Below are 21,950 nucleotides of genomic sequence, written 5' to 3' on the forward strand. Positions count from 1 at the left end.
ATGTTGCTTAAAATATAGCAGGCTTTCTACAGTGCCTCGCCTTTATGCAGTTTTGTTTCTGCCTAATCTTACATAATGGACCAGTGCAGTTCTTAAAGTTGTTCTTGGTTTTGAGGCTTTTTTAATATATCCGTTTTTAAATTGCCATTGCTCAGCTCCCTCTCCCTCTCTGTATTTTCTCATCCAGTCCTTTATCAATTTTCTTCCTTGCCTACCTTGTCTGGTTTGTGTTTGTTCCTATCAGTTTTTCGGTTTGTCGAAGCTAGATGGGGAAGGAATTATAGCTGATTCAGCTTTGTCTAAACCACAATTTTTTTGTTGTTGTTTTAGTTTTAATCAGCTTAGTCTTTTTAATTGGGGATTTGTGGCTCTTTGGTCATATAGCAAAATATTCGTGAGGAGTTTCCCAAAAGTATTCACATTTTTCTTTTTAATTTATCTAACTGATTCAGGCAGTTTTATCATTGAAAATATTGCTCATGTATAGTATATGCCTGTGAATATTATCTGTCATATTTATAAAGAATGTTTGTATGCTGGTTTAGATTATATTGTTTTCATATAACACATGTATTGAACTCACGTTCACTTGTACCTAAATTTTTTCTGATATGAGGTCTTTGTAGCAAATTGAATCTTTACTATAGAGAATTCAGGTTAAATGCAACATTTCTTGAGCTAGCAAAATTCTTTTTAGAAATTCAACCTAGTGCCAGTACATTGTCAATATACCTATGTCTTGCCAATATGCATTATTGCATGAATGTACTAAACACTGAATATCTGGGTCATTATTTACAAAATGAGAGAAGTAGGTCTTTGAGGAAGTAAACATCTTAGCTTGTGCTATTACTTGATGAAGTACTTAATATAGTCTGCATAGCTGTTCATATAGTCTAAAGCAGATACCAACTGGAATTTCAACCTGCCTTTTATTAGAAGTTTAAATCTTGAAAATTGCTTTATAAAAACACAGTATTGCATTTGACAGCTTTACTTCATTTTGGAAACATGACTCTTCCCATAGGGATAATCACTGATTTTAAAATGTGATTATGGTACGTGATTTTATAAGTTTGACAATATGCTTATAAATTAGTAGCTCTAAATTTTATTATCAATTTTTGGCGTCAATGTTCAAGTAATCCAAGAAGTCTTTTTCCAGATAACTTAGTAATTTTTTCTTTCTATCTTTAGGTGAACACTCATGATTTTTCCTTTGGTTTGATCAGTTAGGTTAAGCTAGCCATCCTTCATTTAAAAAATAAAAAAGCCATAAAACCTAAGCTGTAAAGGTATTTTTTTAACAATACTTACATAAGTACTGGCTCATGTCTCGAGTCTGTTTCTTCTCTGGCAGTGTAGGAAGGATCTCTGAGAACAGGAAAAGTAATTGCTATCTCCCTTTCTAACAGTTTCTAGTGCTTATGAAATCTGTAATAACTGAAATAAGATCAAAGCTATTTAAGTTTCACATGTCCTGGTTTGTGGGGATTAAAAAACATATCTAGGCCTGCCACCACATCTCACTGTTTTTTTAATACTTGTCCCTTGCAGAATGTCCTTTGTATCTTTCTGGCTAGTAATGTCCCAACATGACAAAATTTGTCTGTACAGCAAGTGCATCTGATTCTTAACCATGTCAGCTCAGCCCGCCTGCTCCTCCTTATTCACACAGCTGCATTGTCACTAGTTTCTGGTTCTTACAGTAGCTAGGAACTTCTTACTGAGCAGGTTTCCTCTTGATATTCCCTTCTTTATTGGTCCCAGCCTCTGTGCCTGCCTCTGGGAACTGGAAAACATCAGTTTGATTTAGTGATTCTGGTGGTATTTTCCTTTGGCTTTTCAGATCAACACTTTTTCCTTTTAAACTGAGCTTGAGGTGGTGATCTTTACCAGGTCTTTCTCTAGATTCTCTCACCTATTTTCCATAATTGATGCTTTTGTTTTCAGGCTAGGATTGTTTTTCTTTTAGGCTGTGTGACTTTAAAGGGGAGTTGTCGAGATGAGGCCACCCAACCCAAGGACAATGTGCTGTAGGTTGTGGTCACTGTTCTTTGGCCACTGATGCTGATTATAGGAGTAAGGCAGACACAAGTTCAGCAGTTAGGGCTTCGTTTTGCTGGGCATGGTGGAGGGCTCCTGGTTGTGCTGTTGTAACACAGCAATGACCGTTGGCACATCAGTGGCACTAGTCAAAAGCTGATACAAGTTGGTTCACTTTTGTGTTGCTGTCTGGAGTACAAAGTGGGAATTGTTTGTTCTGTGGTACCCCTAACAATGAAGCCAAGACCTGTGAAAACCCTTCTTCAAAATTCCTGCACTGAGAAAGGGAACAGGAGCCTGACTTCCAGTCAGGATTTTCACTCTTCACTGCCAACCACCTACAATGCTTAGGGAAACTGGCTTGCCAAGTTCAGGTGAATGTCTGCCTACTAAAAATCAGAAAACATTTTCAAATCCTATAATGAGCTGAGGGAAGATCTTAGTAAGACAAGTTATGAAAAAGAACCTAAGCAGTAATCAGTGGTGGGGGTGACAGAGAGTGAAAATATAAGATCTTTTTAAAAATAAAGAAAAATACATGAAGGAGAATTGGTAGAAATTTTAATTCAAAAACTTTGTGATACTAGGAGGGAAAGGAGATGAAAGGGGTAGGATATGTAGCCAGTTAAAAAAAAAAGTGATTGTTAGGAATGCAATTAAACAGCATACTCAACAAACTTCAGAGATCTGATGTCTTTCAACTTGATTTATCCCTCAGGTGGAAGACGTTCCTACATCTTAAGACCAAGACAGAAGGAACTGCAGAAGTCTTGGTCTCTAGCCTTGTTAAAGGATAGGAGTTGGTAGATGCTTTTTGCTGGTTAACAAATACATCAGTCATGGTAATGCAGTGAATATTTGGTGTTTGCTCAAATCTGCTGCTTTACCCTGAAAATTTTCCTTGTTAGTGAAATCGCAGCATCTGCCATACATATTGACTGGCCCCCTGCCCCCCTGCCATTTAATTTCTTTAAAAGACACCATTCACAAAAGATGGGAATGAGACTTTCCATCACTATGATGCTGTTTGTTACTCGCTATGCATTGTTCTTCTAATCATTAACCATGGAATTGACTTTGACAGGTGAATGGGAAAAAGAACTGTAAAAATCACTGCCCTTTCTCGCTGTCTAACTAAGTGAACTATCTTGGTGCAGCACCAGCTAGTACCCAGGGCATACAGGATCAAAGTGAATGTAGTTTAAGCACCTCCTTGTCTTCATAGAACCTTTCTTTCTGTTCACAGCTCACAAAAAAGGTAAAATCAGATACTAAGTGCTGCCCAAATATATAGTCAGTACCTGAAATTATTACTTTAATTCTTTAGTTAATGCTTTTTCATATGTAATTTTCCATTAAAGACACTATTTCTTTTTATTTCAAATTCATAAGTGTGTGTATAGAAAGATTATTATAATTGTCACTGAAATGGAATGGATGCTGATACTTTTAAATATTTTTTTAAAGTCCTGAATGTAAGGCTTTTCATCCAAATCAATTCTTTTTGTATTGAAGGGAAACTATTGAATCGGCAATCACAAAGAAAATGTTCAAATCTTGGGTGTGTACTGTTAGTCACTTTAATTCAAAGCTTCAATGATAAGAGATCTTAAAGATATTTAATCTATCAGTTTCATTATCTTTGTTCATTGTAGTTGCCTCAAAAAATTTTAAAAATGGTTTTTAGTGGCTAATTTAAGTTTTTGGCCCATTTCTGTGAAATATTATGCCGGAAAATGACATTTTAAATTATTATATATCTTTTTGCATAGCCTGTCATCCCTTGAGAAGCCCGGTGTAGTTCTGATGGTTAGCTGATAATGGAAGGTGTACTAACCCAAGTTCAGTACAAATATACTATTTAATGTCTCTCTTTTATCATATGTTTTACAGAATCCTATTATTTCTTTTTAGGGTAGGACTTGAAATTAGGAACTTTGGTGGTGGTTTGCAGGGAATTCTTACTTCTGAAGGGAAAGGCATGGAAGTGTGTTAGCATTTGGTGATAAAGCTTTCCTGATTCTTAGCACACTTCCATTTAGGAACTTTGTGTGTTTAGAAATGTTGACTGTTTTCTCAGTACTGCCTTGTACCAAGGTAAGTGCAGGTAATTCTTGCAGCAGCCACTTCTTTTTTTTGTGACTGTGGGCTCTGGAGTGAAAACAGGATGGAGGCAGCTAGAGTTTGTCATCCCATTGCCTTATTTTTAGGTCCAGTATTGCTAAAACATTATTTTTTTGTATGTTGGGATTGGCTGCTTTCAAATATGAAATTATTTAATCACTGAATGGTATTCAGATGGAGAAAGCTGTGTATAGTATTTCTTTAGCCATTTAGCAGCAACTTCATAACAGCAGTGTTTATTTGTTGGATGTTGGTCTTTATAAAGTCATGTCAAGGATCCTCCTGTATCTGCGGCATTGTGCACTTGTTATTATGCCTGGGTATTCTAGGGATTATCACAAAAAGCATTAAAAAATGCATTGCCTGGGATTTCTGCAATAGCATTGATTCTTGTATTTTTAGTCTGCTAGGGAGAGAGAATGGAAAAGCAGTATGTAAGATCAGAATTAGGCATAGATTATCTGCCTAATATGATTCTTGTTAGCACAAATAATGTGAATACTATTTGAAGAACAAACGGATTACAGAAAAAGAAATGAAAATATCCAGATCCTGAGCATGTGGAAAGTATGACACTGATGTATTTGTGTAACCTTTTCATGAAGAGCGATGCTGAAGTCAAAGAGGGGATTTTGATTTCCTTCATTAAGAGCTTATTAAACGAAGAAATAGGACAGTCGTTGTTTTGCTTCAATAGTTGGGGGTCACAGAGGCGGGCCTGGTCTCCTCAGGATATTAATGCCTGCTTTCAGCTGGGGGAAATGAGCCGTCGCCTGAGTTAGCTGCAGCTTTATGTGCTCGTCACTAGGGATCCCCATATGTCCTGGGATCTGCGGCAGGCGGAAATGGCAGAGCTCGGCAGCGGGGAGCAGAGGGCTCTCATTGCTATTCATAACAGGTAGCTCGGCTCAATCTGCCCAGAGCAAGTCTGTTTAATGTTGATCAGCTGTCCATCTGATAAACCGAATTGATACGGACATTTCCTCCAAGGGCTGCCCTGACAATGACAGCAGGAGCATCGGGATGTCTTGTTAGTCTTTTTCTCCGAGCTTCAAAATTTATTAACCCTTTGTTAGAGCCGAGCCAAGCGTGATTACAATACTGCGACTGGGTTGTGTGAGCTTCTTCCTCACGTCTTTGAAAAGCAGCCTCAACCTTGAGATTTATTGTCTACATGGAGAAGGACTGTTTGGTTTTTGAATTGTTTTTATCTGCATGGAGCCATCAATTTGGGAATTATAAAGGCAGCTTTTAAAACAGCTCAGGGGTTTTTTTGTGCGTGGCAAAATACATCAGGAACCTCTATTTATCCTCTCCCTCCAGCTCCTCTGCCTTTTGTGTGCTGCCCAGTCCGTGTGACCATCCCATCTCTTCTCTCTTGCTAATTGGCACTGACCACTGCCCTGAAACAGTTGCTGCTGGGACTGTTCACAGGTCACATATATTTGGGGCAGAAGGTTACTTTAGATTAATATGGTTTGGGGCAGTTGGAACACATGTGCACTGTCCAGAGGAAACAGAATTAATTTGCTCAGCACTGTGCTAGTTCTGAGGCAGAATCTAACCTGAGCGTGTACCAGCTGGTATCTTTGTGAAGGTATGGATCAGTTTGGTTGCTCAATGAATCAGTGCTTGGCCACTTCTGAGTAAGCACAGGGAACGTAACACACCTTTGTACTATGTTGTAATTAATATGAACTTTAAGGCCTTTAGTCATCTGTTTAATTGAGGACATGGATTGCATTTTGCTCATATATGAAATCTACATGGCAGAAAGGGAACTGCTGGAGTCAGAGAAGATATGAATGTGTTGAAGATTTTGTAAGAATGAGTCCTGTGTGTATCTAGCATTAAAAGCATGCTCCAGTGCATTGCTCTGTTTCCCCCTCCCCTTGGCCCTGCTCAGTTATTTTGTCTGTTCAGCACCCCATTGTCGTTCTGAGCTAAGGTGACATCTCTGGGCTTCTTAGAGTGACAGTCACTGTTGAGGGCTACAGGACTGAATTGTGGGAGGAGGAGGCAGGAGAGGGCTGTGCTAATGACTCTTTTCTTGCCTTTTCCAAAATATTAAAATAGAGAGCAAGCCTCAATGGAATAACCTCTGTGATAAGCCTCTCACAGGGATTTGTAACCCCTAAACCCAGAATGTATCATGCTATGTGTTGGAGTAAGAAGTGATTTGTAAACCTATCCAGTAAAATTGGCCCCTTTGCTAGACAGTCACCTTTGCATCTGACTAAAACCACCAGTGAAATACCATTAGTACACGTTCTAAAACATTCAGCTGTTTTTCCTCTCCTGCCTGAACCCATCCCCTTTGGTAGTATTGAACTGCAAGGTATTCTGTTATTAATTTAACTCTAATTTGAGCAGTCATTGACTGCAGCATTCTTACATTGCTTGGATTGGCTTGCTCAGGACTCCCCTGCTGATATGTCCTTTGTTTCTTTCCATCATTACTTTCTGCTTGGCATTTTCTTCATGTCAGTGTCCCTCAAGCTTCTGGTAGACAAAACAGAACAAAGAAAGGACCCGTGAGGACTGTATTGATTATTTTGCTTTATTTTGTGAAAGAATTCAAACAAAGGGCAGCATTCTCCCAAGTGGAGCCTGTGGTACCTGTGGTTTGTCTGGAAATACTTAGTGACAGTTCTCTGTGTTTAACACCTCCTGGTTGTGGCTTCTAGAAGTACATAGAAGAGCTACATGATAATTAATAAAATACCTGTTTAGCACATATGGTTGTTTGTTTATTTTCACTAAGAATCTCTGTTCTATTCATAGCATCAAACATAATTGTGCTTTTTCTTTCAGTCAAAGAAGTCTGGCTGAGATTACGGAGCTGATCCATACTGCCTTTCTGGTGCATCGTGGCATAGTAAACATTGGTGAGCTCAAGTCCTGTGATGGCCCTCTGAAGGATATGCAGTTTGGGAATAAAATGGCTGTTTTGAGTGGAGATTTTCTTCTAGCAAATGCTTGCACAAGCCTTGCACAGTTGCAGAATACCAAGGTAAAAAAAATTCCTCTACTGCCAAGGCAAGTAAATATTAGCAAGTATTTTGAAAGAGAGACCCCCCTAAAAAATCAGCAGTTATATATCTATTTATGGAGCATCATTTATAAAATCTGCAGGCTTACCGTTATAGCTGTAAATTTGGCAGTCTGCTGCTGCTGTGAACATGTTTAACAGTCTCCTATGGAATTACTGTGATGATATCTTTAGTATTCATTCTGAAGCACTGAAGTAATGGATGGGTGGTCAATTTGGTGACTTTAAGGCATATGCAGTGGCATCTTCGTGATATGTCAGATTACAACACCTTTATTATACTCCCAGCTGAAGACATGTTTAGTCTGGTTTTTTTGGTTTGTTTTTTTTTTTTTTTTTTTTTTTTACTTTGTACTTTGTGAGAGGTTTTCTATCTTAGATAATTTGGGGAGCAAAAAGCTTTACTGCTTTGTCTCAGATAACTTTTTGCTTTTAATATTATGAATATTAAATTCTGAATACTGGATTGCCTGAATATTGGATTGCCCTAACTAATGTGGATGTACTGGCTTCTGAAAGACAGCTGCAATCCAACTGCTTAGCCAAACTGTTAGAAACTTTAGAGGGACATGTTTTTGATGAGAAACAAGTTGTGTATATGTATTATCTTAGAAAATGAGACTGATGGAGACATTAGGAGATCCTCTCTCTAGTCAGTTCTTTTTGCCAGAGAGGATCAATTACACAAAATGATCCTTAACCCACATTTGTTTAGCTTGTTCTTAAAACCTCCATTGGTGGAGAGGGATTCCTGGGCATCCCTGTGCCAGCCTAGTGTAACACCTAACTGCATGTATGGCTGAACAGCTAAGTGTGCCATTCCAATGGAAACAGGAAACAGTACGTTTTGCTGAGGTGCTTTTCATACATTTGAAGATTGCTGCCATGTTGTAATGTAAAATAAATGTTTGTCATGTGCAATTGTCAATAATCAGCATAGTTGTAATTGTCAGCCTAAGTAGTCTATTTTCTTTAGATTCTCATGCTAAATCTCCTTGTGGTGGTAGAGTATTTCTGTGCTCCTTTGATCATAAGTGTGACAGTTTCTCTCAGAAGTGGTGTCATTTTCTAACACAGAGCTGAGATTCAAGAGACGAGACAGAAAATTAGATGTCAATCTACTGGAATAGTGGGTTAAGCCATTATGGTGCTAACTTGTAGTAAGTATTAGGAAAAAAAATAAATAGTGCACACCATAACTGAAATGGAGTAATTGATTTTAGTAATTATGATTAATTTGTATCAGTTCTTTTTTTATTAGTACCCTGTAAGTTTCTCAAGACAGACCAAAGGATTTAACCCTACATCAATTTTCTATTTCAACATAAGAGGAAACTTTTACAAAATGTAGCAACTATTACTTTGCATTTAGTACATCATTAAGTATTGCAGCAGGAATGTATAATCCCTGAAGACTTGCCAGGAAACAAGCCTACAGTGAAATGAAGCACAAGTGCAAAGAAATACTTTTTTTTTTTTTTTTTAAAGCAATCATTATACTGCATGTTGGAAAATTCTGCCAAAACATTTTAGCACTTTTTTTCATTTTTCTGACATCTAAATACTTTCATAGCTTCTACATACGATAAGTGGGATGCCATTATGGAAACTGATTGACTTAGTAAATTATTCTTTTTCATACGTCTAACCCTACTAGCAAAGTTAGAAAAATTGAAATACAAGCTATAGAAATCTCTTGACAGGTGCAATGATTTAAACATACTGTATTTATTCTTTTGTAAATGATGAATTTTCAAATCTGGCATCTGTTTTTTGGCAGTGTGAAATAACTGTGACTTTTTTCCTTCATAATGTTTTGTGTTCTTTGATGTAAAAAGTAAAAATCACAGTACTGCTTTTTTTGCTGGCATTTAGCAAATTGGCTAATGAAATGAGCAGCATTTTATCCTGCATGGTACTGACCATGGTAGCCATAACCTCCATAGACATGCATAGCTATTGTGTAGACCAGAATTTAAATTAAAGGGGGTTTTAACATAACTGAACTCATTGCTACCAGGATAATTTTATTGTCTGTTAAATTCATGTCTGAGCTTGTGTATGATGCATTTATCACTCTGCTTCTCTTGGGGCTGACAATTAGACGTGAAATTCTGTAGTCATAATGAAATGCAGAGCTATTTTATAATTGCCAAGGGTAAAATTAGCAAAGTCAATTATTTTCCCTTAGGCTTTTCCCTGTAGATATTAAAAGGCTGCAAGGTAATTGCCTTAGGTAACACTTTGATTTTTAAATAACATTAAATATAGGAATTGTTGTTGTTAATTCATAGTAATTTTCCTCTTCTTGCTACTGTTATAGAATATTACTGTAATGATGTTAACAAGAATCAAGGCTCAGGGTTTGTGTTTTTGGGGTTTTCTTTTAAACTAGTACTCATATCTCTCATTAGTTTGCTAAAGTTATGCCAAAGAACATTTTGGGGTGGTGTTTTGGGTTTTGTGGTTTTTGATCTCTGAGGTACAAGGACTCTAGATTGCTTTGTCAGTTGGAAAGCCTCCTGTAAGGTAAACTCTGCTGTTGTGCTGTTACTAAATCATTGCAAATTTTGTTTTTTGAACACATAACAATTCAGACGAAAGCATTCTCATTTTCTGCTTTGCGAAATCATGGTACATTAATTGTGAATACAAAGTTGATATCAAATGAGGCTTAAAATATTGAAGGGCAGATGCATGTGAGTGCTACATTTTTGTAATCATGGCAAAGTCCTGCATCTTTTAAGTTAATAAAAATTGTTGAAAATGAACACTAATTTCTTCAAAAGCCTTTAGTACAAAGCATTAGATTGATCAGATCAGGTGTGTTAACAATTCTTTTGTACTTTTTGATCACCTTATATAAGCTAACCTTTTGGATGGTGGCTCTTCTTGGCCTGCTGATTGCAGTGATAAGTTATGTTGTTGATTGAAAATTAGATGGATGAAACCTTACTTCAGAGCTGCATCCTATAGCCGATTGTTTATTGCTAATTCATGGATTTTAGAACAGAATTGAGCCCAAAGATGAATTGGTTTGGGATCTTTTAGAGTTGTTGTATCAGCAGTGGAATGGTGAACCTTTGGCAAGGGAGGGCATGCTTGTGTTTTTCTGCTTAACTAACAATGTAGTAATGTGTGTTGATGTGCTGACTTATTGGATTGGGGTGTGTTTATATGGGATGACAGGGTTATTTTGATAGGTTTTATCATTTTGAGGCTGCAATGCTCCAATACTAGGATTGTGATAAGATACATGTAATATATATGTGGAAGTCATTGTAAACATTGTAGGTGTGGGAGTGATGGAAAAGTAAATTATGTTTGCCTAACAAAATAGGGTACCTCCCAGCTATCCTGTGGGATTTGTGACCATAAGCAGTTTTAAATAAATGTGCTAATAAATTATTAAGAAGTGTAAAATGATCTGTCTAATGGTTGGTTCTTCATTGCCATCTGAAGACAGTATGTCTTTAACATTTGTCTTGCTTTGCCTAGCCAAGGATGTGGGGATGAAACTGCTAAAAGCAAATCTTTTAAAGAAAAGTCTGTCTTTGACTCTGGTAGCAAAAAGAGTTAGTTTTGTCTTTGATTTCTGCTTAAGTAAACCTCCACTTCCTATAATATTTTTAGGCTGGCATTCAGATGCAAACATATCAAAAGTAGCAAACATTAATTGGCATTTTTTGTCACCTGTCACGTGGATGTGGGATATGGGCATTTTACCATGAGTGATATGTGGATACTGACCACGATATTATCAAATAATGTGCTTTTTCAATGTTTGTAGCAGAGAAGTTGGAAGAAGTCTGTCACAGCATTAAAGCTGGTGCTTCCTTAAGCATCTGAATCATCAATTGTCTTACAAAACTATAGAGGAGGTGCTTAAAAGACATAATTAAAACCAAAGTGATGCTCTTACACTCTAAAGAGAGTGATGCATAGAACTTCAGAAGGCTGAAATGGTGCATTTTAGTGCAAAGCCTAGAAAATTATAAAATAATCTGCAAATGCATTTCTTGCAACTTCATAAACTGATAAGAGGGCATCCCTTTGTATTTAAAGAAAGAAAACTCACAAACCAGCCAAATAACCAAAACAAAACCACCAAAACGCAACATATACAAAACAAAAAAAATAAACCTCCCCAAAAGAAGAAAAAGCCTATCCCAAAACCATGAAGTATGTGTTATGGTAGTGTTCTCTGTAGTTCTTACTGAAATCTTAAGAATTGACTTAATTTTTCCTACTGTAATTCGGTAAATTCTTCTTGAAATGATTGAACTCTTCACAGAAGCACTTCAAAACCTACAGGCTGAAAGCTGGGAACTGGATTTAAGAATCTTGTCTGTCAATGCAGAGCTCTGCCAGAAGACCACATTGTAGAGCATTGTTTTATTAAGTATTATTTGTTCATAAATAAACAGTAGCACAGATGTAGTACTTATGTAGTGGATCCATTTCCTTATGCCTAAGTTTATGTGTTCCTAAAGGCATAAATGTGCTGTTTATCAAATAAGCCTTGTGTTTACATAAACATCAATAAGTTACTAATTTAAGTACTCTTATCTTCCTGATGCAACCACCTGAAGGTGCCCTGCACTTCAGATAAGAACTGTTTGTCATGAACTATGGTTTCTATTTTTGTAGCATCTGTTGTGGTCCTATGGGAAAGGCTGGGTTTGGAACTTAAGCAACCTTGGTGTCCAGTGAAGGATATGGAGAATATCCTCTTTCTGAAATTACTCCAGTAGCTCTTTTGATGTAAATTGACATTTTTGAGCATTGACAAACAAGCCAGGTTAGAATCTACAATTTTAATTTTTAACGTGTCGTTTAACAAAGGTGTTACTTGTATCAGACTTTTTCTTTCCCTGAATGATGTCAAGAGAAGAGCATAAACTTGTAAAAAGAAAGCCCATCATGAATCTGCCCAAGAAATACCCTTTTAAAATGGAAACTAAATGTTAATAGTTGCCTGTCTAAAGGTAACTATTAGCAGCTACTGGCTTGTAATAGGTTCAAATTACCCTCAGAACAGTGCCTTTTGTTTGAGGTAAGTAGAAGGTTCTCCTTCTTAAATGTAGTGGAGATTAGCTATTTTCAGAGCAATGAAAGTTATTTTGAAAGAGAGATTCTTCTTTGTTGTCTCTGGTGGAAGATTTGAACCATAAATATCTGCTAAGTATATTTACAGCATATATTTTTAATATATTTTACATAACATAAACAGAGAACTTTACAACCTAAACTTTCGTACTGGGATTCAGTAGCTTTATTGATCAGAGAAGGCCGGATGAAACAATCATGGAGAAACATTGAGTACCAGAAGTAATGTGTTTGCTCCCAGTTGCAGTGTTCATGTAGAAAACTGAAGCTGGTGATAAAACCATTTTTGAATCTTTTATATATTTTTAATTGTTTTTCACTCTTTGTCTCTGCTCACATATTGACTTGCTTTTTCTTCCCTAGTAAAAGCTGCTGTTGGAGATGAGTATCTTTAAAATGATCAGTGTGCAGAGCAGCTGGGTGACAGGAATTTGGGGAGAAGCAGAGATCAGATTAGATCAAATTAGATTAAGACACGGTTTATGAAATTTGATAATTATGTTGTCTTCTTGAGGGAAAAAGAAAGAAGAAAAAAAAATTTCAGATTTTTATGTAGAGAGCTGATTAAAGAACTTTTCTGAAGGTCTTTATCATGTCTGTCTTGGTGTACCTTCCCCTGTGGCACTGTTTGATGATGATGTACTGGACAAGATAGGGAGTTGGATAGTATCTATATTGTTGAGTATTTTTGTTTTAATTGAGTATTTTAGAGGGCCACAGGGGCATGTCTCAAAACCAGACACTACTGATAAATGTAGGTGAGTTTAAAGAGCTCTGAACTGATTTATGGAAAAGTACACTTAAGGAACACTGCTTTGTCTGGATAACGGGGGGGGAGAAGAAAACCTAGAAAGAAGTCTAATGTTTTTGAACCTTTAAACTAATGGGAGATGACGCAGGGCAACATAGATAACACGATTGAATTATTACATAATAAGGCTCTTCCTTAGGCAACCCTAAATAAGCAGTTCCATATCTTAAACCATTGAGATACATACTGAATATTGTCATGAAACTTAGCATAGCTTTTATTGGATAATGCAAACAACATTTCTTAAGTACTGAGAAATACATAATAATTGATAATTATGTGTGAATCATAATGAAGAAAAGTGTTATTTGTTATAATTATTATATTTATATGGCACCAAAATATGCTAGTTTACATACCCATTGAGAGATAAAATTAGATTTCATTTACTGTAAAGTAAAACATAAAAGAGATGGTAATAGAAACAAACTTTATGTTCATTTAATGGACATGTATTGGTTTTTCTTCCAAATGTTCTCAAACACTGGATTTTTAATAAGATTTATTTACTGAAGTTTTATTGACAAGCATGTGAAATTCCTTTAGTAGGAAAAAGGCAATTTTTTTGTAATAGTTGGTGAAAGTATTGAAGCAATGGGGGGGAATCTTTTGTGTTAGAGATAAAAAGGTTAAAATCCATTGGAATCAGTACCTGATAGTAAAATTTTTCCCACACTACTGCTGTAAAACTTGTGTCTAGCATTTCTGCTGTCATTAGAGGCAACAGCTTATAAGATATATATTGATGATGGCAATAAAACTGTGGAATGATGCTAGCAAGTCTCCTCATTACTGCATTGTACTCTGCTCATTGTCTCTTTTGATGCTTGTGTCTGTGGAACAGTTTCTTGGCAAGTGCATCTTTTGCCATTATTCTCAAGAAGTAGCCCATCAAAAAACACCTGAGCAAATGAAGCATTCAGTTTTCTGAATATTCCACCGGATTTTTTCTATTTAACATTTGCTATGTATAACCAGTAATTGAATATTTGTAAAATTTCGTTACCTTAATAACTGCGGTTATATTTTTGAAAAGTAATCTTTTAGAGAAGTTAAATAACAGGATTAGGTGACACAGCTTATTAACTTATTATTCAATTAAAATTCTAAAACTTAGACTTAATCTGTAATTGTGATAATGTTAGAAACAGTCTCCTTTTAGATCAGCAAGAGTCCTGTTGCATTGCAATGAATGCCAGTTTGAGATTAAAACTGCTTAACTTTGCCTGCATTCCTAATCAGTGCATTCCTCAAATAGATTTATCCTTTACCTTGGTGGCCTTTTGCACCTGTACTGGTTTTTAAAGCTAATGCTTATGTTAAGCTTTCCCAAAGTTAGTCTCAATGGGGGTTAGTATATGACTGCATGGAAAGAGTATATTTTTCTGATTCTTGGCCATGGCACTACTGGAAAATTTTATGTTTAGATTTCAATCTGTTTTCTGTCCTCCCACTTCTGCATGAAAAAATACTTCTAAAAAAAAAAAAGAGTGATTTCTGCCACTTCCCTTGTGGATGTCTGTGACTTACAAACACTACCTTGTAGCAGAATGATTGCTGCAGAACATGGAAAGACTAAAGCTGAGACTGATAGCAGAATATGTCATCACAGAAATGGTGTATCATCAAGTATAGATTAAAGTCTTTCCCAAAAACATACTGCAAGAATATTTTTAAAGCATCAAGCCATGGTGCTGTTGTGAACAGAATTGTGAGTGTTTGAGATTCTGCCTCAGTGTTGCATTGAGCAAGCGACTGATGGTCTCAGGAAGTTTTCTGTTCAGTTCTGATGCATTTTCAGTGGCCTACAAAGATCTTTACACCAATTTGCACAAAGTCCATGCAATATTCTTGCCTCTGAATCATCTCATTAACAATCTCCTCAACTTACATCTGAATTCACCTTCCTCATAGCAGCAATGTCCTTCTACTTCTCTGGTCTGCCCAGCAGACCGAAGTCAAATGTTGACTGCTTGAGTTCATTAATCAAATACCTGTCATTATTCTGGGTAAATATTGTCTTCCTTGGAGATAAACTGCACAGCTGCTTCTAACACCTGGTTTAGTAATTCTTTGTCTTATAGAACTGCTGTTTGCCTCGTAATTAACAGAATGGTCTGGAAAATACAGATATGCCATCTACATGAAAGAGAGGGCTTTTCAGAAATGACTAAACATCAGTGAAGATAGAAGCTCAAGCAACAGAAGAAAGGCTGAATCTGATGAAAGTCAAAGGTCATTCAACATCTTAAGACAATCACTAATGAGTTCTGGGGAATTGGGGTCTGTTCCTCTTACATTTTCTCCTTTAATGTACAGCACTGAGTTGTGAAGTGGTGAACACAAATGCTTCAAGAGTCAGAAATATTTACAGGCTTGAGATATATATGTGCATATTAAATGCGCATATGTGTGTGTATATATATGTGTATGTGTATATATATATATATATATACACTTGTGTGTATATATATATGTGTATATATATATATACATCTAAATTTAATTGAATGTTAAAGCCAAATTTTGGAATAAAAGTTTTTTCTTTTTTCTAAAGTCAAATATCCTCACTTTGCAGAGAAATTCCCTTTGAAAGATTTAAGACAAACATTAAAAAGTGTCTAGATTTAATCTTGCTGTGACTGTTGACAAGAATATGTATCCAAGATCGATGCCAGAATATGTAGCAAATAGATATTCAAAGGAAAACAAAATTTATTCTAAGAAATGGAAGCAATGAAAATTTTTGAGTATATGGTGTTGTATTCTGCGTGAGATGCGTACTGTGGGAAAGGGCTCTCAAGAGCCAGCAGTTCTGCTACTTCATTCACCACTAAATTACAATAGGTATTGGCACTGCCTGCATTTCTCAAACAGAGATGTTTGTTACAGCTTTTTCTTTCACAGCTGTGAATAATCATCATAGAGGAATTCATTGCTAAATAGCTTTAGCCCTTACACAAATTATAAAATGAAAAATAAATTTCACAGAACAGGTATATGAAATGAGAGTACCAGTGAAATTTCTTCAACAAAAGCACTGGAAGAGGCTGCACAGGGTTGAGTCACCATGCATGGAGGTCTTTAAAGATGTGTGAATGTGACACTTAAAAACAAGGTTTAGCAGTGGACTTGACAGTCCTGGGCTTAGTTTGGACTTAATGATCTTAAAGATCTTTTCTAACCTAATGATTCTATGATTCTAAATTGGTGACCTCCAGAAATTATATTTGCAATGTCAGCATCATTCTCTTAATGGCTGAAGAAAAGGAAGATCCCAAGTTTTGTTTTCATGGCTTTATTCGAAATCTGTTTCTCAAACATAGTAAGATTCCTATTGAGAGTGCATAGGAGGATAAAAAGCAATCACATCTGTATTGGGTGAAATGCTGTCCCAATTTTATCTGAAACAGACCTTTTTTGTGTGTGAGTATTTAATATATACTAACTTTCATCTTTGGATGTGAGGGGTATTTGGTTCTAGAGGTGGATTTTCATGACAAGGCAGTTAATATATACTTTTACAGGACTGGAGGTTATAGTGGCTGGTATATAGTCAGCTGTATACCTGGAGTATGGCTTCAACAGACAATACACTTTTAAAAAGTGAAAATATATTTTTGTGATGATTTGGTTGCAATTCAGAGCTGTTAGCAATAGCAATAACAGTCTGAGACTAGTCTGCATGGCCTTTCTTACTCTCCCAAGAATGTAGCTATTTATAATAGGGAAATCTATTCCTAGTAAAATCAGTAAACCTAACTCTTACCTAAAAGTGTATTTGTCACCAGCTGTGTAACCTTGACTGTATTATTTCAAAGGTGAGGAAAGTTGTTATTGGTGCTGCAGATGTAAATGTGTAAAATCAGCTGTGGTCCTCCTCCAGAAGCTGCTGGTGTCAGAGAATGGTTGAGGTTGACAGGGATCTCTGGAGATCGTGCAGTCCAAAGCCCTCGTTCAAGCAGGGTCAGCTAGAGAGTTGCCCAGGACTATGTCCAGACAGATTTTAAATATCTCCCAAAATGGAGACTTTGCAACCCCTTTAGGCAACCTGATCCCTTGTTGGACGCCCTCACAATAGACTGTTTTCCTGTATCCAGGTTGCATTTCATGTTTTCATTTGTGCCTGTTGCCTCATCCTGTCAGTGGGCACTGTTGAGGAGAATTTGGTTCCCTCTTCTGCATTCCTTCTCATCAGGTGTCTTTAAAATGAACCTTTCTATGGTACCATTTTTTGTAAAAGTACCTTAACATCTGGAGTGGTTTCAGTGTAATAATATCGTAAAATGCATAAAATTTTAGCAGTAATAAAAATGAGTTAATTGTATTTTTAATCAAACTGCTGATGTATTTGACTTCTTGTTGGCTAGCAGGAATATTGAATTTCTCAATGGACTGTAACTGCTTGTTAAAATCAGGGTTTTGAAATTCAACAGCATTTCACTTGGAGTCTAGAATCTGATTGCTGCTACCCCTGGTAAAGCAGGTTGTTGATTTGTTAGTTTAACAAACATCTGCAGCTTCGTTAAGTTGATTCCCTCTGTCAGATGCTAAATGGTCTTACTTCTGATTCACATTTGTTCAGGTACAGACTTCAAAATAGTAAATGCTACTTGCAGGTACAATTTGTGTTATTCACTTTAATCCTCAATTCATTTGTGAACATATCCCAGTTTAATGGCGGTCTGCAGCAGCGTGACTGGGAGCAGCATTTTATAACCATGCTCTCCTGCATCACTCATGGATGGGGAGGTGTTTATATCTGCAGAACGCCTCCATGATATCTACGTATCATTATGCCTTCTTTGTTCACTGTTTTATATAGAACAAAGTTGTAATTAAATTACCCATCCAAAAGGGTCAAGCTGAAGCAATCAGGTATTTCTCTAACCTGGGTCACTCAGCAGCAGTTGTTCAGTACTTTAGTACAAGGATCTGCTGCTGTGGATCTGCAAAGGTATTAAGAAACTGTGTAAGGTATCATGTAGAAGTAGACAAGTAAAATTATATTTCTTCTGTTGGTTATGTTGTCCTTAAGGAAAATGACTGAATTATGCACTAAAAGTCTTTACACTGATGAAATCCAATTCTGTAGATAGTGCTGCATCAGCATAAAAAGGAGCAACTTAACACTGGTGAAAATCCCTGAGGTAGACTGACCTTAAGGTAGATATTTAACAATATTACCAATTTTCAAATTGACAGCTGCTGGTTATTTTTTATGTCTTAGAAGCACCTTTTTAACAAGTGGTAGGGTTGGATGATGTGCTTACACTGTATTGTTATATTGTAGTTTGCTACTAATTCATCATTGACAGAATGAAGAAAGCCATAACTGTTTTCCAAGATCACTTAAAGCATGCTAGAAAGGCAAAACACTGTTCTTCCTCTGTGTTTTAAGAACACTAAGAAGAGAGAGCCAGATCCAAAAGACAGTAAAGCTCAAGATGATTTCCAACAATAAATCAGTAGAATTCAATAAACATTAGATTAAAAAAAAACCCATTCTGTAGGCTGGCACGTTTGGTTACCTGTATGACTAATGATGTTTGAGGAGATTGCCAGGAAAGAAAATTTCACTGAATTTCACTGTTTTTGGAACTCCTTATAGTTTTCACTCCCCCCTCCCCCTTTTTTATTTTAAAGGCATTATTGAACAATCAAAATCCAAAATCAGCTCTTTGCTGAGTTTTTGTCTTTAGCTTCCCAGTGTTGCAATGTTTTTGGGTCAGTTTCTGTGGAATTTTTGAGTGTTGGAGTATTTCTCAAACTAGTGCTTGTTTGGGGAGGGAAGTGCAAGCTGAAGGAATTTTTATCTGTATATTTAATGGTTCCTGGCTATCTAATTTTCTTCTTCATTTCTGTGGAGAAGTCATGCTGCATTTTCAAATCTATGCATCAGCAGCAAGGATTAAGGTCTGCCAATAGCAGATGTGTGAGGAAAGGATATTGTTTCAACATAAGGATGGGAGGAATTACTTGTGGTCCTTCTCGGAAGGAATTTGGCAAAGCTATGGAAGTTTGTCAAATAGAAATCGTGAGGGATAAAGAACATTGCTGTGTTCTTCCTAGTGCTGCTTCCTGTCTTCCCACAAGAGCTTCATCCTTTCTGTGATGTTTCCATTGAAAATATCCAATAGAGTCTGGAGAGACACCACATTACTACTCTGAAACAGAGTGGTCTGTGTAATCAATTCCGTTTCAGTTGTTGAATTTAAAATAAAATGACCATTCTTTGAATGGAGCTCAGATTCATTCCTTTTGTAAACCAGAAGAAAAACCAAGGAAAAAATCCTAAGTGGTGTTATGTTGCAGTAAACTTTAAACAAAGTGTTTTGAAGATAAGTGAAGAGAGCAAAATGCTTGCATTGCTGAATTGATATCACCAATGTTGTGTTTCCATCCAGGTTGTTTAAAAACCTTGTGAAGGATGAGTGGGGCTCAGAATCCATTCTTTTTGCTGTGCTTGATAGAGTCTGAATCATATCTTTTAACTCTGGAGAATGTATTCTACCAAAATGTCTTCTATTCTGTGATTTCCCTGTGTTCCTTCTAGCACAGAGTTTCACTTCCATTAAGATACACCTCTTTTTCTCTAGATAGAGTTGAATCTTCCTTGACAGTCAACTGCAGTCATGAACTGGGCTGCTGTACCTGCAACAGTGAACATGTGCCCCATGTGACACTGTGTGTGATGCTTTGGGAATTCTGAAGTCTTATGGATAAATCCTCGGAAAACTACATGAACTTCTGATTTCAGGAAAATGAAGGAGGACATTCATTAAGTGATTGATTGGATTTCTGAGTAATTTTTTGAACTAAGTGAATTACCAACATTTTTAATTTACTTCTTCAAGTAATAGAAATTCTGAGCTTGGGTAATTAGACTCAAAGTAAAGGAGTAGAGTCTTGAAGGGCTAAAGCTGTGCCTTTTTCATAAACAAGTTACTACACCAGAAAGGGTAAATTAAATTTCACCAAATTTCTGCTCTTTAACCCTGCAGAGCTCTTCTGGGACTGAAACACAGCATAGTCTTTTGGACTATTTTATATTTGAATGAATTGGAGAGGTCAGAGCATGTGTTCTTCCTTGCTGTGGAATGAGCAATCAAATGGTTGTGTCCAGAATTTACATCATGCTATCCACTTAGTCTGCCTAAATAGCAGGAGAGATTTTAGCTTTAACAAGCTATCTCTTTTCTCTGTATTCATCCTAAACTGATGGCCTTTGTGTCAACTTTTTAAAAGCAGAAGAGATCACATCCCTACAAAAAGTGTTAAAGTAATAACTCTTCAGGGAAAAAAAAAAAAAAGACACTGCAGAACTATTGCAAAATGTGTTTAAAGGGTGTGGAATCACTTGCGTGTGCATTTGTCACCTGCAAGTAATGGGTCATCCCCTGGGCAATACCCAGTCGTGGGGAACTGGAGGAGCAGAAAACAGCACTTTGGAAGAGGCTGGTACAGAGTGGAAAATGAAAAATAGAGTAGAAGTTTGTTTTCTCTCAATGTGTGGTTGCTCCTGCTTATCCTGAGGAACCAGGCTTCTCAAAAACGTGTTGAGGAGTGCAACACAGTGGGAAGAGAGAATATGAATAGGCTGCCTTTGGTCTCTTTTGGGATGCTGTTTTCAAGCACTAATTCTGGCAATACTTTCTTCTCTTCCCTCATCTCTGAACCTTTTTAAAATGGAGCTCAACTGTCAAATGAGAAGAGAAGCAGTTGAGAGCACTTCATTTTTCATCTAACTTCCTCTCTCCTCAGACTTACATCTCAAACGTCAGCCCTGGTCAGGCAGTAAGGCAGCAATGAGAATGAAGACAGCTCGGATAGTGTTTGCTGCTCTTACACTGGCAGACTGCATGATTTTCTGGAAAATCAGTTCACTGTTGCCATTTTCCCCTTACATAAAACAGTAGGGAATAAATTTAACAGGAGATGTTGATTGCTTTCAAATTTTCTGATGAAAAGTGCTACATAAGAGCTAGACACTGTATCATTTCATGAATACTACTGAATCCGTAATAATTTTTCTTCCTCTGTCGTTTTGGGATGCAGAGGAAAATTGCCTGGTTTCCTCGTTTCTCATTTCTTTCCCCAGCGCTCAGGACCCCAGGCCACTGATGTTAAGCAGGAGATGCTTTTCATAGATCAGATTAAGGGTTGGTGAGGTAACAGAGCCTCATGCAAGCATCCCACTGTGCTCTTGAAAGTGGAATTTCATTCCTGTTAGGGATCTGTAAAGCCTTACATATACCTTAAAAGTTTTTTTTAATATTTATTTGGAAATAAGGGGGGTAATAGTAATACTAAATTCTCACTAACATATAATACTCAATATGTCGGTAAATGGTATTTAATATAACAAGTATTCTTCTAAATAGTTGTGTCATTCTCCTAGGATGTTTTATAAACTCTTAGAGGAAGAGGTACAGTTGTTCACAAATGTTTCACCAAGCTTTTATTAAGTCAGTTAAAATTGCCTTGGAGAGTAGAGTTGCACTAAAAAGAGGGAGGAGAGGTGGAAAAAAGAAACCCCAAAACAGGGTCCTGCTTAGTCTAGAGTTTCAGGCAAGAGAGGAAAAGGTCTAGTTATCCAGAGCCAGCTGCATTGTTAAAAGTTCATACTATCACTTTGACATTTAGAGTAGGACTCTGTGTCTTTGTAAATTCCTCTTCGTATTACCAGTGTAGGTCTCTGAGCTCAGACCATTTCACAAACCATAACATTTTTGAGTGAGTGATTGATCTGTATTATGTGTCCTAGCCATCAGAAGAATCTTGGGATGTTGCTTGTATAAACTGTAA

At 36.7% G+C, this 21,950-nt stretch overlaps 1 protein-coding gene across 3 annotated transcripts in view; it reads left to right on the forward strand.

Moving 5' to 3' along the window:
* Positions 1–21,950, forward strand: part of PDSS2 (decaprenyl diphosphate synthase subunit 2) — a 112,345-nt gene that overhangs the window by 62,611 nt on the left and 27,784 nt on the right. For all 3 annotated transcript variants that reach the window (XM_059842343.1, XM_059842344.1, XM_059842345.1), the window contains exon 3: positions 6,985–7,183. In XM_059842343.1, the coding sequence (XP_059698326.1) occupies positions 6,985–7,183 (199 nt within the window). The remainder of the gene's footprint in view (positions 1–6,984; positions 7,184–21,950) is intronic.

Source organism: Haemorhous mexicanus, chromosome 3 (assembly GCF_027477595.1).
Source record: "Haemorhous mexicanus isolate bHaeMex1 chromosome 3, bHaeMex1.pri, whole genome shotgun sequence".
Classification (NCBI taxonomy): Eukaryota; Metazoa; Chordata; class Aves; order Passeriformes; family Fringillidae; genus Haemorhous; species Haemorhous mexicanus.